At 45.8% G+C, this 15,246-nt stretch overlaps 1 protein-coding gene across 2 annotated transcripts in view; it reads right to left on the bottom strand.

Annotated features, from left to right (window-relative positions):
* Positions 1–15,246, bottom strand: part of TPP2 (tripeptidyl peptidase 2) — a 71,681-nt gene that overhangs the window by 28,871 nt on the left and 27,564 nt on the right. For both annotated transcript variants that reach the window (XM_060191831.1, XM_060191832.1), the window contains exons 8-16: positions 14,894–14,970; positions 13,124–13,251; positions 10,327–10,426; positions 7,335–7,483; positions 5,473–5,588; positions 4,877–5,045; positions 4,200–4,357; positions 3,813–3,889; positions 1,199–1,305 (exon numbers count right to left, since the gene is read on the bottom strand). In XM_060191831.1, the coding sequence (XP_060047814.1) occupies positions 1,199–1,305; positions 3,813–3,889; positions 4,200–4,357; positions 4,877–5,045; positions 5,473–5,588; positions 7,335–7,483; positions 10,327–10,426; positions 13,124–13,251; positions 14,894–14,970 (1,081 nt within the window). The remainder of the gene's footprint in view (positions 1–1,198; positions 1,306–3,812; positions 3,890–4,199; positions 4,358–4,876; positions 5,046–5,472; positions 5,589–7,334; positions 7,484–10,326; positions 10,427–13,123; positions 13,252–14,893; positions 14,971–15,246) is intronic.

Here is a 15,246-nt window from a genome sequence, read left to right as displayed (position 1 = left end):
CTGGTCATGGGGCACAGCGCACTATGGCCTGAACCAACTTGTCCTCTTGGATGAGACTTGAGGACATCATGTTGACTGAGATAAGCCAAAAAAGAGAAGGACGGATACCAAATGACCTCACTTATCAGTGGGACTTAACACAGCAGGGATGGGGAGGGAGAGCATAAGGGGAAACAGGGACTGGACTCAGAAGCAAAGGACTCTGGAGAGGGAGGGAGGAGAGGAAGACAACTTAGGGGCCTGTTGCACAATGAGATTCTATGCATATGTCAGTGACTGCACTGTAAAGCATCAACCTCCCCAATAATAAAAACAACAATGTCAAGTCTAGTTCTGTTTTGAGAATGCTTCTATTAATTGATACACGAATTAGCTTCCAAGTCATGCATGCATGGAATCGTTGTATGTTGTATACCTTAAATTCATGGGATGTTGTTTGTTGTTGCATCTCAGTGGATGGTTGGGCAAAGAAACAACATCCGTGAATCTAAGGTAAACAATGGAACAATTCCACACACCCACGCACAACGCCTGGGAAATGGCCACAGGAGAGTTAGTGAGTACACCACTTTACAGTTTTCACATTCTTTTGTTGGTGGGAACGTCTCAAGCTCCAGACTCTTATCAAACTGCAGATACTTAGACAACGTTATCAATTGTCAGCATCGTGCTGCACACCGATCCCTGGAGCCTGTTTGTCCCACAAACTAAAAATCTGGAAGCCCTGACCAACGGTCTCCCCCCTGCTTCACTTCCCTGTGGTCCCTGTCTAATCTGAGACCACCGCTACATGACTAGGACTGCTTCCATTCTGAATAATCCAATCAAAGAAGACACCCTAATCTCATTGTATTTTACCCCTTAACCGTTATTAGTGCACACAGACGACTCCAAGAAAGCTGTTCTACAAACAGCACAACTCTGAGTAATCATTAACAAGTGGGGCCTCACGCCAGAGGAAGCTAAAGCTTGATACTGAACCACAACAAGTTGGCCTACATGGCTTGCTGTAGGGGTCAATGCCAAAAGGTGCCAGATCATGGAAAATGTTTTGGACCTGACAGAGAGAGTCTAAGATGTTACACACATGTATGAGTAAAGCACATGACAGACACACAAACTTCCTGTAGCCACAATCCCAGCAGGGAGCAAATGTTCATAAATACCAGTGACTGAGACAGACGTGACTTGTGCTTACCTGCCCACGTAGCACCCTCAGGAACCTCAATGAAATGCCTCCGAATCTGACCCGGTTTAAAATGAACATCTGAAAAGGCTAGGTCGTAATGTGATGACTCATTTACTCTGAAAATGAATGAGAATGAATAATTAGACATCATACTTATTCCACTGAGTCCCAATCTGGTCCCCTATGCCTACACTGAACTTCTCTATTCCAGACTCTTGGAAACAGAGTTGGCAGTCAGCTGAGGTCAAGAACAAACACCTCTTCACAAACCCCTGCAAGTGTCAACCCAGCTTTGACCTAGCACGTTATGACTGGGCCCTCCTCAATTGCTATCGAACAGGCCATGGCCGGTGCGCCGCTATGTTCCATCGCTGGGGAGCCAGAGACGACCCGAACTGCCCCTGCGGCTCCAGACAGACTATGACCCACATAGTCAATGACTGCCACCTCTCCAGATTCAAAGGTCTCGAAACTTGACATCAGGCTCAACCTGACGCTGTTGACTGGCTACGGAAGAAGGGCAAACGCTAGCAGAATGGTGAAGGAAGATCTAGGCGGTGTGTGTGTGTGTGTGAAAGTGTTCTGCAGAAAACCGAGGAAGGCTGCACATACCAACCTCTGTATTTACTATTGATGGAAAAGCATAAATAAGAAAAACCAACCAAACAAAAAACAACCTGTCTTAATTTTAAAATCCTTTGTGTCATAACCCCAGTAGCACTCCAGATCTTGATACTTCGTTAGCAATAAACACAAGGACTACAGAAGCTGGCCATGAAACACTATGTAAGACTTTTTGCACACTTTCGTGACATGCCCACAGATTCCAGTCTGGGTAGCCTGCTATAAGTGGGGGTCTGCTAACTTGCCTAGTTTATAGGTTGCAATAAACTTATAATTTGTAAGGTTCACTTAATTAAAAAAAAAAAACACTCTTTACACTGGCCTAGCTTTGCTGTTTCAAAATGTTTCTATGCTATGATGACAAAGGACAAAGAGACCACTGCTAGAGCATTTCTGTCAGATCTGAATGAAATATAAAGGCAAACACGTAATTAGCAGCTAGGGAAACCAAAAACATATGCTAAGGACAAGCTGCAGCCAGAGTGTCGAGCATTCCAGGAGCAGCTACTGCGTGAGACACTGCTAGGAGGAGAAGCTACCGGAACAACACGAATAGAGGATTCTTCTTGGCCCAGGCCAAGCCAGTAGGAGGCAGAACAGACACCTTTCCGAAGGATGCCCTGGCTGGAGGGAGGTGCTCAGGGAGAGATGAGCAGGCCCTGGGTCACAAAAACAGACTGGGGGAAGGTTCCTGAAGGAGACCACGTCACAGCTGATTTTAGAACCGTTTAAGATTTATTTATCAATTAGAGAAGATTAAGAGACAGCATCACTCTGCCACTTGTGATGCCAGGGATCAAACTTAGGACCTCAGGCTTCAGAGTCTATCACTTTATCCACTGTGCTACCTCCTAGGTTGCTGATTCTATCATCTTATCTAAGTTTCTTCTACTTGTCTAAGTTTCTACTACTGGACACTTACCTGTAGGAAAGGTATGGCTAAAGTTTTGTTTGTCATTTAAATATCACATGCTGTCCATTTCATCCTGTGCTTTTTAGAGCTGAGAGGTACTGCATATTCTAGCTGCTCTGTATCCAACTCAACAGAAACGGTGAGCCAAGTTTGAGCTGTGTCCAGTATTCCCACAATCCCAATCTGTCTCTCCACCAAGTACTGTTTGTTTGATGTACTGCAGATCGGGCTCTATTGAGGACCACGTAAGGTCTGATGCTCGCGTCTTTGGTGGGTTCACAGTCATGTGGTTGATTATATAAATTAAATAAATAATAAAAAAAAACAAGACACGGCATGTCAAAAATACCCTGCAGCATACAAACGGGCACACTCCACTAAGGAATGACCAGGAGCATGGCTAGTCACGAGGTTAAGTGACAGGAATCAGGGCCATAGCAGACAGCCAGCCGTGACAGCAGACCCAGCCCTGAGGAAGCAGGAGTGGTGAGTCAGCCAGAAGTCTCAATCCGGTACACGGAATGAAGGAAACACTGGCTTGAAGGCCATTTTTTGACATTTTAAGTAACATAAACTTGATCCTGGGGTGGACTGGCAATGCCACACGATCAGATTTGAACTCCTTGGTTCCAGGGTAGAAGGCAAGATGGAAAGAGAAGTCTGGACACGGGGGAGAAGAGTAGCAGTTCTGGAAATAAGGGTGTAACAGAGTAGGGCGGGAGGGGTAGGCTTGTCAAACGGTCCAGGGAAACTGGGCAAGGTAAAGGCCCCAAATGTCTGGTGCTGTTATCCTGACAGAAAGCACTTTTAGTGGAGGCGGGTGTGTGTGCGTGTGACAGAAACTACCAGTTATTCCCCTAGACAACTACAGGTAGCAGGGCTGATCTCCATTCCCACTGGGATGGGGTGATAGCATAGTGCTAAAATAAAAAAAAAAAAGTGCATTCCCACAATTAGCCATTAAGAAAAGACACTGGGATGGGGTGATAGCATAGAGGTTAAATTAAAAGAAAAAAAAGTGCATTCCCACAATTAGCCATTAAGAAAAGACACCTGACTCTCAGCTGTCAGTGAACTGTTACTCACTTTGCTGCTATGACTGCGGTGATTGGCACTCTGAACAGGGGACCCGCACTAGGACATGCTATATCATAGCCACACACCTGCAAGAAAAAATGGTGACATTCCGGATCCATAAACAGGGGCGGGGGGGGGAAGGGGAGAGGTTGTGTACAGAGGGTAACGAGAAAAGTCAACTCTCAGAGTAAGTTAATGCTGAATTTTTCAAGGTCCTGCAAGCACACGCTGACATAAATCTTTCGGATGTAGGCCACATCGCTCATGGCAAATGGCTTAAACAAACACAGGCATCACGGCCCCACCAGTGATTCCGACAGACCAGTGATGAGACTGACAGAAAGAAACTTCTTTGAAGCACCGCAGAGACAGCGAAAAAGGAAGTGACATCAATACCTCTGTATAATGCAGCCCTTCTCTCAAGCCTCTGGGGTCCACACGGATGTTTATGTGTCTACACTGATTCATGAGCTCCAAGTGGCTGGGACACTGAACCCAAGACGAATTTGAAGTCAATGCTAAATGAAGCTGAAGGGATATCTTTTCAGAGTTTTCTGGCAATGGAAGACCAAGATTAGTTGGTTAAAGTCTGCCTCTTTTCTTCCATCCCCCAGCTTATTGAATACGACTCAGAGAAACTGAGAGGGAGAGGGAAAGATAAGACACCTGGTCCTTGCACATAGTACTATGCGCACTTAACTGGGGATACCACTACCCGGCCCCTGCTCACTGTGATTTCAGACTCCCGGAGTTTCCCCTTGGTTATCTCTACTTCCTAATCTCCAGTGGGAAGTCTATCTCATATCTGGAGAGTCACAATGGGAAAGACAGGAGTACCAGGCTTCATTACCCACAACTGATTACAGCTCTAAGTCACTGACAGTTCTTCGTGTTCTCAGCAGTCAAAGTGCTTCCTGAATCATCAATGTTTGGGGTCCCTAACCACTGTCACGTTTCCAAGGCCCGAGAGAACAATACTACGCACTCATGCGTTTTCTTTAGCATGACTCGATTCCTCTCCTCACACAACCTTCCATGCGAGCACTTCCGCTTACTGCGTGGCTAGTGCTTACCAGTATTTTCTGGAAATATAGGCTCAATGCCGACACCGTGGTCTGAGGGTGCAGCCACTTGAACGGGATCTCGGAGGTAGATGCCACGGTTAGTCCCAATGGTAACGGTGAAACCCAGTTTATTCGCGAATGACGTATTCTGAACGAGGTAGTCATAGGCCTTGTCAACCTAATTAAAAAGAATACAAACAAGAAGACACCCAGAATTGAGTGGAGAAATATGTTGTCACAAATGGTCCGTCTGATTTTAACTAAAGCAAAAAGTTCGTTTCTACGTCCACCTCTGTCAAGAAGGCTACGTTCCCATCAGACAAAACACTGGTGTAGCCACTTCACCCGTCAGTCTCAGGTGACCGGTTAGGACTGCTTAGCTTTTTCTCCTCCTCCTCCTCCTCCTCCTCCTCTTCTGTCTGTTGTGATTCTCTTAGTGCAACAAGTCTGTCTAAACTACAATGTGTTTTCCTAGCCTCTTTGTTTACTCTGGCTTGTCTAGAATCAGACCCAATATCCTCCGTCACTGTCACACAACAGGAAATAGTATCTAGGACTCAAGACAGCATCTGAATGGCTCAAAGGCTACTCTACACACACGATACCTGAATAATACCATGTCCTTGGGCAAACACTTCTATGTTGTCGGCCTTCACTGCTGTGTTTTCTAGAGCTCTTCTGACAGAGTGAACGGTGTAGTTGATGTTATTAGCTTTCAGGCCTGAGATAAAAAACAAAAAAGAGAAAGTAGGGTTAGCCTGCTCATGACCTGAAGACCTTCTTGCCCTCATTGGCTCAGACAGCACGCATGTTCCTTGGCTTTAGTGTCTGGTATTTCAAGACTCGTTTCTAATCTTAAGAAGTCTGAAAAACTGAACTGCAGTCTACAGTCTTAACTCAGAGTCGGCTTCACATGTGCTTCACTCCACAAATGGATAATATCAACCTCTGAGGCGGCTACCACAAGATAGCCGAATGACACTTTCTTTAAAACGTTTCAAATCAAACACAATGGCGGCTGGCTTTAGTTAAATCCAGTTCTATGTTACAAACAACTGGGTGGGGAGAGAATGCAAAATGCAGATGCTGAAAATGCCTCCACTGAGCTGAACTCAAGAGCCCCCTGGGGAATGAAACCCAAACACTACTGAAAAGCTTCCAGTTGAAACCTGGGAGCAGGCAGATTGGGGATGATGATTCTATTGTGTAATAATCAGAGATAACAGACAGGGGGTATAGTATTTACACTGGGCACATCAGCACTTCTCAGAGTGTAAGGACCAAGTAAGACATACTGTAAGAGGAAAATCAAGAAAGGGCTTGAGGGGGCCAGCTGGGCTGTGGTGATCTGGTTTAACTACACTTGTTACCATGCACAGAGACCCAGGTTCAATGAGCCCATGGTTCCAGCCTGCAGGGGACTATCACAAGGGGTGAAGCAGTGCTGCAGGTGTCTCATTCTCTCCCCTCTCAATTTCTTTCTGTCCTATTCAAATAAAGTTTTAAAAATTCAAATAAAGTTTTAAAAATTCAAATAAAGTATTAAAAAAGAAAGGGGGGGAAGGGGTTGAGTTCTCAATGCGAACTCAAAAATCTGTGATGACCTATCAGAGGTAGGGACCCGGGACGCCACTGACCATGAGTCTTCCTGGCAAAAAGTGGCAGAAAGGGGTTGTAGGCAGAGCACGCTCGGTCCAGCTGACTATCAACCAGTTGGTGAGCTTCAACAGAACTTGAAATGAGGGTGGAGAGAGCAGGGGTTAAATGGACGGCCAGTTCCGTGCCGGATGTCTACAAGAAGAGCCTGGGTTGACCTCTGGGTCCTAGCCAATGCCACACTCTGCCACAGGATGGTCATACACCCAGCTCGGCAGTCACTTCACACCCTCTCCCCCCTTTTACACGACCTTGCTGCCCTGCAACAATCATCACTTCTGACATGCAGTCTGAGCTCATTTCCCTTTTCCTCTCAGTCTCTCCCAACTATAACCAACTCCGTGTGGGCAAGTATTTTTGAGGGTTTTGTTCACGAGTTCAGTTCGAGCTAAAATAACGCCTGATACTCATCGTCAGTTGACTGCCAGTGAAATGCATTTGCTGACCGGAGGGATCCACATACAGATCATTCACGGCCGTGAGAACTCAGGAAGACAAAACCACCTCTTTGTAATAAGCTGAGGGGTTAGTTTCTTTACAACTTCTAGCTGACATTTTTTATTCTACAAACAGTGCCATTTTCTGGGACTCATAATCTACTTTCTTAACTTTCTAGATCAGTCACAGATTTTTTAGAACCAGGACCGATGTGAACTATAAAAATGCTACACTCCAAATTCTGCTGGTTCTGCCCGCTTTCTCCTCAAGGCTAGTAGTAAATGGGACAGAGCGCATGCGGAGCGCTCTGTCTCTTCACTGGGTGTCCAGCAGCCGCAGGGCAGCCAAGGAGAGTGCCAAGTCATGTCCTTGCCTGACAGCACCAGGGCGATGCCTCCACAGGCGTTGGGAGACGACATCGACGTCCCATTCATTAGCTGGGTCCCTCGCAACGTCCAGTTAGGAACAGACGCGATGGCTCCTCCCGGTGCGCTGATGCTCACGCCGAGGGCCCCGTCGGCACTGAAAGAAAAGCCATTACAGGTTGCTTAGCATGCTGAAAATGGGACAAACATGAGTCTTCAGGGGAAGACAGCAGTCAAATAAATTGCGGTATGGTGCCAAGGTCCACGTGCAGATGTTGGAATCACCGGGGGAAACTTCGACAACCGGTTTCATTTCTATGCAGCTGTTTCTTTCTCCTTAAATAAACAAAGTGTGTGTGTGTGTGTGTGTGTCTCCTTATAAGTGAGAGGCCAAAGGCATCGACTGTATTTATTATGAGACAAGATGAACGCCTCTGCCTACTGTCCACTCTACTTCTGTCTTGTGTCTGTTAATGTGACTTCCCATAAAGCATTTCTGAGTCTGAATTAGAATTCTAAAAATGGGTTATGGGATGTTAATAAGTCTCATTAGCATGTTCCTTACATAAATCCTGCATATTCCTTCTGGAAGTCTTGTTACAAGTTTCCTTAATAAAATGAATGATGCTTTTCTTCTAAAACACATATGCAATAAAAACTCAAAGCACAGAGGAGATATTTGAAAATCCATTTCCAAGAAGGATGGAGTACTTATAAATACAAGGAAGTGAAGTAAATTCTGTTGTCTGATGGTTAATTCTGATAAAGACGATTGTTTAAAAAGCACTATGGTACAACAAACACAAGGGCAACAAAATGGGAAAAATGGCCTCCAGGAGCAGTGGCTTCCTAGCGCAGGCACCAAGCCCCAGCCTGGAGGCCAAAAAAAAAAAAAAAAAAAAAACCACACACAAAAAATACCCAACACCGTGAACCTCTCCAATACATCCAGAACTCTACCTCTCCAGAGCCCTGCCCCACTAGGGAAAAGACATAAACAGCCTGGGGGTATGGATCCACCTGCCAATGTCCATGTCCAGCGGAGAAGCAATTACAGAAGCCAGACCTCCCTCCACTGGAAGCTTCCCTAGTCTCTGTTCCTCTGGGAGTATGGACCAAAGATGTTTATGGGGTGCTGAAGGTGGGAGGGCTGGTGCCTGCAATTGCTTCTCCACTGGACATGGGTGCTGGCAGGTGGATCCATACTCTTAGGCAGGCCATTTTTTTCTTTCTGTTAACTGATTTAATAATGATCTTACCTTTAGATGTCTGATTATTAAACTATTTGTTCTGCTTTATATCTTAATATTTTTTCATCAAGTTGCACATGCTACCATGATACCAACCTGACTTCACTGGAGAGATGACTTTGCAATGTACCCTGGAGCCCCACCTCTCCACAGTCCTGCCCCACTAGGGAAAGATGGAAACAGGCTGGGAGTATGGATCTACCTGCCAACGCCCATGTCCAGTGGAGAAGCAATTACAGAGCCAGAACTCCACCTTCTGCACCCCATAAAGATCTCTGGTCCATACTCCCACAGGGATAAAGAACAGGAAGGCTTCCAATGGAGAGGATGGCATATAGGACTCTGGTGGTGGGAACTGTATGGAGCTGTAACCCTGCTATCTTACAAATGCTTGTTAATTATTACTAAATCACTAATAAATAAAAAGTACTGGGGGGGCGGGTGGTGGTACACCTCGTTGAGCGCACATTACAATGTGCAAGGATCCAGGTTTGAGCCCCTGGACCCCACCTGCAGAGGGAAAGCTTTGCAAGTGGTGAAGCAGGGCTACAGGTGTCTCTCTCCTTCTCTATCACCCCCTTCTTTCTCAATTTCTGGCTGTCTCTATTAAATAAATAAATAAAGATAATTAAAAAATTTAAAAAAGAAAATTCTGCAATTAAAAAAAAGGACTATGGAAAATACTTCCGTGAGTTAATGCTTTATATTTTACACCCTGTCCAGTAATAAAATTCAATTAAGTTACCTAGAGAAGACAGGAGATACCTTTATCTCAGAGGATTAAATTCAGCATTCTCACATTTGATGCAATTCCAAGTAGTGATTTCCACGAAGACTCTGCACTACAATCTGCTTGTTGTGGTTCTGTGCTGTTCTCACACTGAAGAAATTCCTTCTTCAATCTCCCCTGAAGGCCAACTCCACCACTACCTCCTCAGGGGAACCTTTGCTTCTGCTTCTGATCTAATTGTGGCACTCTGAACTCAGGTACTTCCCGAACTGAGCTGGATGTTCACTCCCTCTCAAGATTAACTCCAACGAGGACAAAAAAGGGACGGACGAACTAAGACAGACTTTATTTACAGAAAGGGCCTGTTCCCTCTGGTGGCACAGTGAAGGATTACACAAAGATAATAAATATCTGGGAAGATTAATTGATTCCGAGAAGAAACAGCTTCACTGACTAAATGGGACTTGCCCTCTGTGGCTGTAGTCCAAAAAGTGTAACACAAAGTGGGCAACCTTTTCACCGCCAAGGGCCACTGGGTATTTATAAAAGTACTGTGAGCCACACAAAATTAGCAAGTGTAAAAATTAGCACTTAGTGTTGCTATGGAAAAAAAAAAAAAGCAGCAGCCATGGTTTGCTTGGCAGAACAAGACAAAGTGAAACAGGAAAATGGCCAGCCAGACCGGGAACACAAGCAAACGGCCTTTCACTGAGCTGCTTCCCAAAAGCTTGTGGTTTTTGTCTCGTCAAAGTGTAAACAACAAAATCACATCAAAGAAGGCTGCACTGAAGATAACCAAATCTGTTTAACCCGACTTCTCCAAAGTGGTGGATGGCAGCATGGAGAAGGCGAAGCTTACTGACCTTTTCGCTTGAGGTGAGAAATGTTTAAGTAAAAATGCTGGGGAAATGAAAGCTAACGGAAAGAACTGGTAAACAGATCAGAATGCTGCCCCCTCCCCTCCAAGCAGGCTTAGCCGAGCCTGCACACTTGTGCCCTGAGCCACTCTTCTCTACTTACCTGGGGCCTCTAGAAGACCACGTGTACTGATTGGCGGGTAGTTTCTCTCTGAGGGAGTACTCGGCAACCATCATGTCAGGAGAAACGTAAGCACCAACACCTGTGGGACGCATGGCATCAAGAGCAGCAGGATAAACACGTGAGCCTTAACTTCGACGGCAAAACCCACTCCTCACTGGGGCGAGGCCCCGGGCGGTCCTTGACCGCCTCACACCACAGCTGTCTCTCGTAAAATGGGAAGAGAAAACATCCTCAAGGCAGATGCGATACACCAGGCACCACAGCAGCTGGGCATTTACTTCTGGACGTCAAAGTCTGTGTCTCCTAGGACGATTGCACAACTTAAATATAGCAAAGTGCCTAGTTATGTGTATATATGAAAAAGGAAGAGGGAAGACTGCGTTTTACGATAAAATACAGATCTAACGTTATTAAAACAAAGGAATTAGCTGGCTGGTCTTCGGCTTGAGAAGACCTCTGTGTCCAAAGCCCCCCCGATAATAGTCTCCTCGTCCTCAAGACAGTGCTGCAAGGAGCCAGCATCTCAGCTGCTGCCTGCCGTTGCTGCTGCATGTCCGGAGCAGCCACGATGAAGCGCAAGTTTAAGTGCTGGAAGCTTTTTTATTTTTTTATTGGGGAATTAATGTTTCACATTTAATAGTAAGCACAATAGTTTGTACATGCATAACATTCCCCAGTTTCCCATATAACAATACAACCCCCACTAGGTCCTCTGAATCCTTCTTGGACCTGTATTCTCCCCACCCACCCGCCCCAGAGTCTTTTACTTTGGTGCGATACGCCAATTCCATTTCAGGTTCTACTTGTGTTTTCTTTTATGATTTTGTTTTTCAACTTCTGCCTGAGAGTGAGATAATCCCATATTCATCCTTCTGTTTCTGACTTATTTCACTCAACATGATTTTTTTCAAGGTCCATCCAAGATGGGCTAAAAACGGTGAAGTCACCATTTTTTACAGCTGAGTAGTATTCCATTGTGTATATATACCACAACTTGCTCAGCCACTCATCTGTTGTTGGACACCTGGGCTGCTTCCAGGTTTTTGCTATTACAAATTGTGCTGCCAAGAACATAGTTGTACACAGATCTTTTTGGATGGATATGTTGGGTTCCTTAGGTCTATCCCCAGGGGAGGAATTGCAGGATCATAGGGTAGGTCCATTTCTAGACTTCTGAAAGTTCTCCAGACTGTTCTCCACAGCAGTTGGACCAATTGACATTCCCACCAGCAGTGTAGGAGGGTTCCTTTGCCCCACACCCTCTCCGTGCTGGAAGTTTCTATTATTTTCTGTATCCACTGCACCACCTCCCAGGCCACATTTTCCACATTTTATTATTTTCTCACTGTGACTGCTCCTCAGTTTGATTTGCTACTAGATCAGAGTGAAATAGATTATTACTTCATATCCCAAAGAACAAAGAGTGTGAGGAAAATCTCTCACATAGGGACTGAGTGCTACTTAGCCTGAGAGCATTGCTGCACATGTTACCGATCACTAGGACCCAGGTTCAAACCTCTGGTCTCCACCTCCGGGGGGAACCTTCACAAGGGCTAAAGCAGTGCTCCTTCTCTCTTCCTCTCCAACAAGAAATGGCTGTAGGGGATGGTAGGGCAGGCACCCAACCCACCCGAGTAAATGATGCTGTTTGGCAAAAAAATAAAAATCTCCTATGTAAACAAATGGGTCTCAGCCATTTTTTTTTTTTACACCAATAAAGCTGCTTCCATCTATATTTACCTCTATGATATCCAAAGAAACTGAAGGAGGACAGTATAAATAAATAACCAGCTGTATACTGTTATGTAAAAATGAAGCCAGTGGGAGGCGGGCGGTAGTGCAGCGGGTTAAGCACATGTGGCGCAAAGCACAGGGACCGGAGTAAGGATCCCGGTTTGAGCCCCCGGCTCCCCACCTGCAGGGGAGTCACTTCACAGGCGGTGAAGCAGGTCTACAGGTGTCTGTCTTTCTCTCCCCCTCTGTCTTCCCCTCCTCTCTCCATTTCTCTCTGTCCTATCCAACAACGACATCAATAACAACAACAATAACTACAACAACAATAAAAACAAGGGCATCAAAAAGGAAATAAATAAGTATTTTTTAAAAATGAAGCAAGTATCTTTATGTTGCTCAGTGTGGCAAGCTCTTTCTTTGACCATTTCTGCCTACTGAGGACTTCCTCATTCCTACGCTGTCCCGAAGTCTCAAGTCAGAAGTAACCTTGTGATTCTAAGCATGATTGCCTGTACTTTCATTAAAGCAGTGGCTCCAGTCTAGAGAACCATAGTCAACTCCATCCCTGCCTTTAGGTCCCTGGTGACTAAACAATTTGTTCTGTTCTGTCTTATTGCTTTTTCAGCCACCAAGTTGCAGATGTTAACCGTGATGCCAACCTGACTTCCCTGAGCAGACGACCTCACCAATGTATCCCAGAACCTCACCTCTGTAGAGCTCCGCCCCACTCTGGAAAGATAGAAAGAGGCTGGGAGTATGGGTCGAACTGGCAACGCCCATGTCCAGCAGAGAAGCAGTTACAGAAGCCAGAACTCCCACCTTCTGCTCCCCACACTAATCATGGGTCCATACTCCCAGCATAAATAGGAAAGCATTTTTTTTTTAAATGTAAATTTCATATAGCAGTTTCCCAAGAGACTTGTTTCCAGAGGGTAAAGGCTCCTGATACTTGCACACAGCAGGAATACAATCAGCACTGGGTACACTGAGCTTGCTTGCTGGTTTCTCCCAACAAGCCCGTTTAATCAAGCAGGCAACTCACCTATCACACTGGACGTAGTCCCACCTGGACAACCAACCGTCGAGAGGCAGGGGCCATTGTTCCCAGCACTTGAGACGTATATGATGTTGTGCTTCCAGACTGCCTCACTGATGACATCACAAATTCTCCTGAAGGGAAGAGAGCGGGGCCCTGAACATACTAAGACTGACCCACTTTTCAAGCCGTATGCTGTGAAAATATTTAGAGATACGACTGGCATAAGACATGGCTTTCCAACAGTGGGATATACACAGAGGGGCACGTGAGCATCAGTCCACAGACCCCCACACTGGAAATTCTCCTCTATTCCCGGAGTGCTCACGACACCTGGACACTCTGAGTCAGTTTGGGGAAAACACAGCGCCAGTGACACCCCACAGTTGGGGCGGAGTAAGTGAGGGAGGGAGGGAGAGAGATGTGTACGTTCCTCACTGCTCTAAAACTCATCTAGGTTGTACCAACGTGGGAAACACTAGACACAAAACTGATTCAATGTGGGTAGGTAAACCACCAAAGGACTGAAGGAAAATACTGAAAGGTTTTCACTGATTATGGGATGCAGGGCAGCTGGAGTCACTTCTATTTCCACTCAATATGAAAAAGTCTGGTTTGAGCTGGACAGCAAACAATAAGAGTGTTGAATACAGGGGCTGAATAAGAGAGAAAAAGTTAGACAACAAGAGGAAATGGTGGCGCATCTAGGCGAGCGCACATGTGCAAGGACCGAGGTTCAAGCCCCCAGTCCCCACCTGCAGGAGGAACCCTTGCACTTGGTGAAGCAGAGCTATAGGCTTCTGTGTCTCCCCACTCTCCCCATAGTTTCTCTCTGTCTCTATCCAGCAAATAAATAAATAAAATAAAGAAGAAAAAAAGAAATTGGGTGGGCAGCTGTCTGGAAGGCTTGGAGGAGTAGGTGATCAACAAGCAAGTGTAAACTCGCAAGAAGGTAATTTCAAGCTCGAGTTAGTGGGAAAGAAAGAGAGGAGGTAAAATGAAGGTGGGGGCAGGGCTATCCTAAAGCAGGGGAAGCGGTGGGGTCAGGAGCTCCAGGTGGCTGGAGGGGGCAAGATGGCCGCATCTTTAGGACAGTGAGATATGGCCAAACCCACAGGAGGGGTGGGCGGAAAGCAGGTGAGAGCAGGCTGAATGCCAAGGCTTGCTGATTCGTGAGTTTTCAAGCTGGCGGACACGTGTCCTTATTTATGTAGTGACAATATTCCAGGAAGAAGGGGGATGTCCCAGGATAGGAAGGTCCTTCCTGGCGTATCTTTCCTTCCATGAGAAGGGGCAGAGAGAGTGAAGCAGGGCTAGCCACAACAGGCAGGGCTCCTCTTTACGTGCTCTTTCTGGGAAATAGAGAAGTGAAGACATCCAGGGAGGAAACACAGGGAAGGTGGCTGAGGGTGACAGAGGAGATAAAGAAGTGTTGAGTGGTCGGTCACATGGGCGTGAAAGACAAACACAGTGGACAGTAGAAAATGTTCAAGGGACAGTGTGACGTCTGGGAGATCCTCTGTGGGGCCATCCAAGAAAGAGAGAGATCTGTGCAGGCTAGTGGGGTGGGGGTGGGAGGCAGGGGAGCATGATGTAATGACGTCACAGACCAGACGCTGGGATGGGAGCTAGAGGTCTGGAGACACAGAGCCACTATGGAACCACAGGGACTGTTCCCTTCCAGTCCAGATATGCCGCCCGTTCTGAAAAAATACTCCAGACTCTTCACCTGTCCAGACCACAGGTGACAGTGGTCAAAGGTCAGAGGCTACTCACCCAGAGTTGGGCCAGTGAGTTGCTTCTCCATAGCTGTAGTTGACAAGATCACACTTATGGTTTATAACTTCTATCATCTATTAAAAGAACAGAGTTGACAGAGACAGATTAACCAGAAAATTCAAGTCATGGAATCCCAAAGATTATTATCCAGTTGTATTCTAGTTCAAATCTAGATCTTTAAAAGTTATTTCCAAGCATATGGTTGATGAAAGAGACAGCAAGGGCAAAGAATTTAGCAAGCAGTCAATAAAAGTAGCAACAAAGAAATAAACAGGGCCAGGGCAAGAGGGAATGCCCTTAAACTGCAAAATCATTAAAGTGAAGTTTACATATGAAAAATAAACAGAGTA

Source organism: Erinaceus europaeus, chromosome 5 (genome assembly GCF_950295315.1).
Source record: "Erinaceus europaeus chromosome 5, mEriEur2.1, whole genome shotgun sequence".
NCBI classification, from domain to species: Eukaryota; Metazoa; Chordata; class Mammalia; order Eulipotyphla; family Erinaceidae; genus Erinaceus; species Erinaceus europaeus.
The sequence above is the reverse complement of the archived record's forward strand: the minus strand, read 5'-3'. Positions and strand labels throughout refer to the sequence as shown.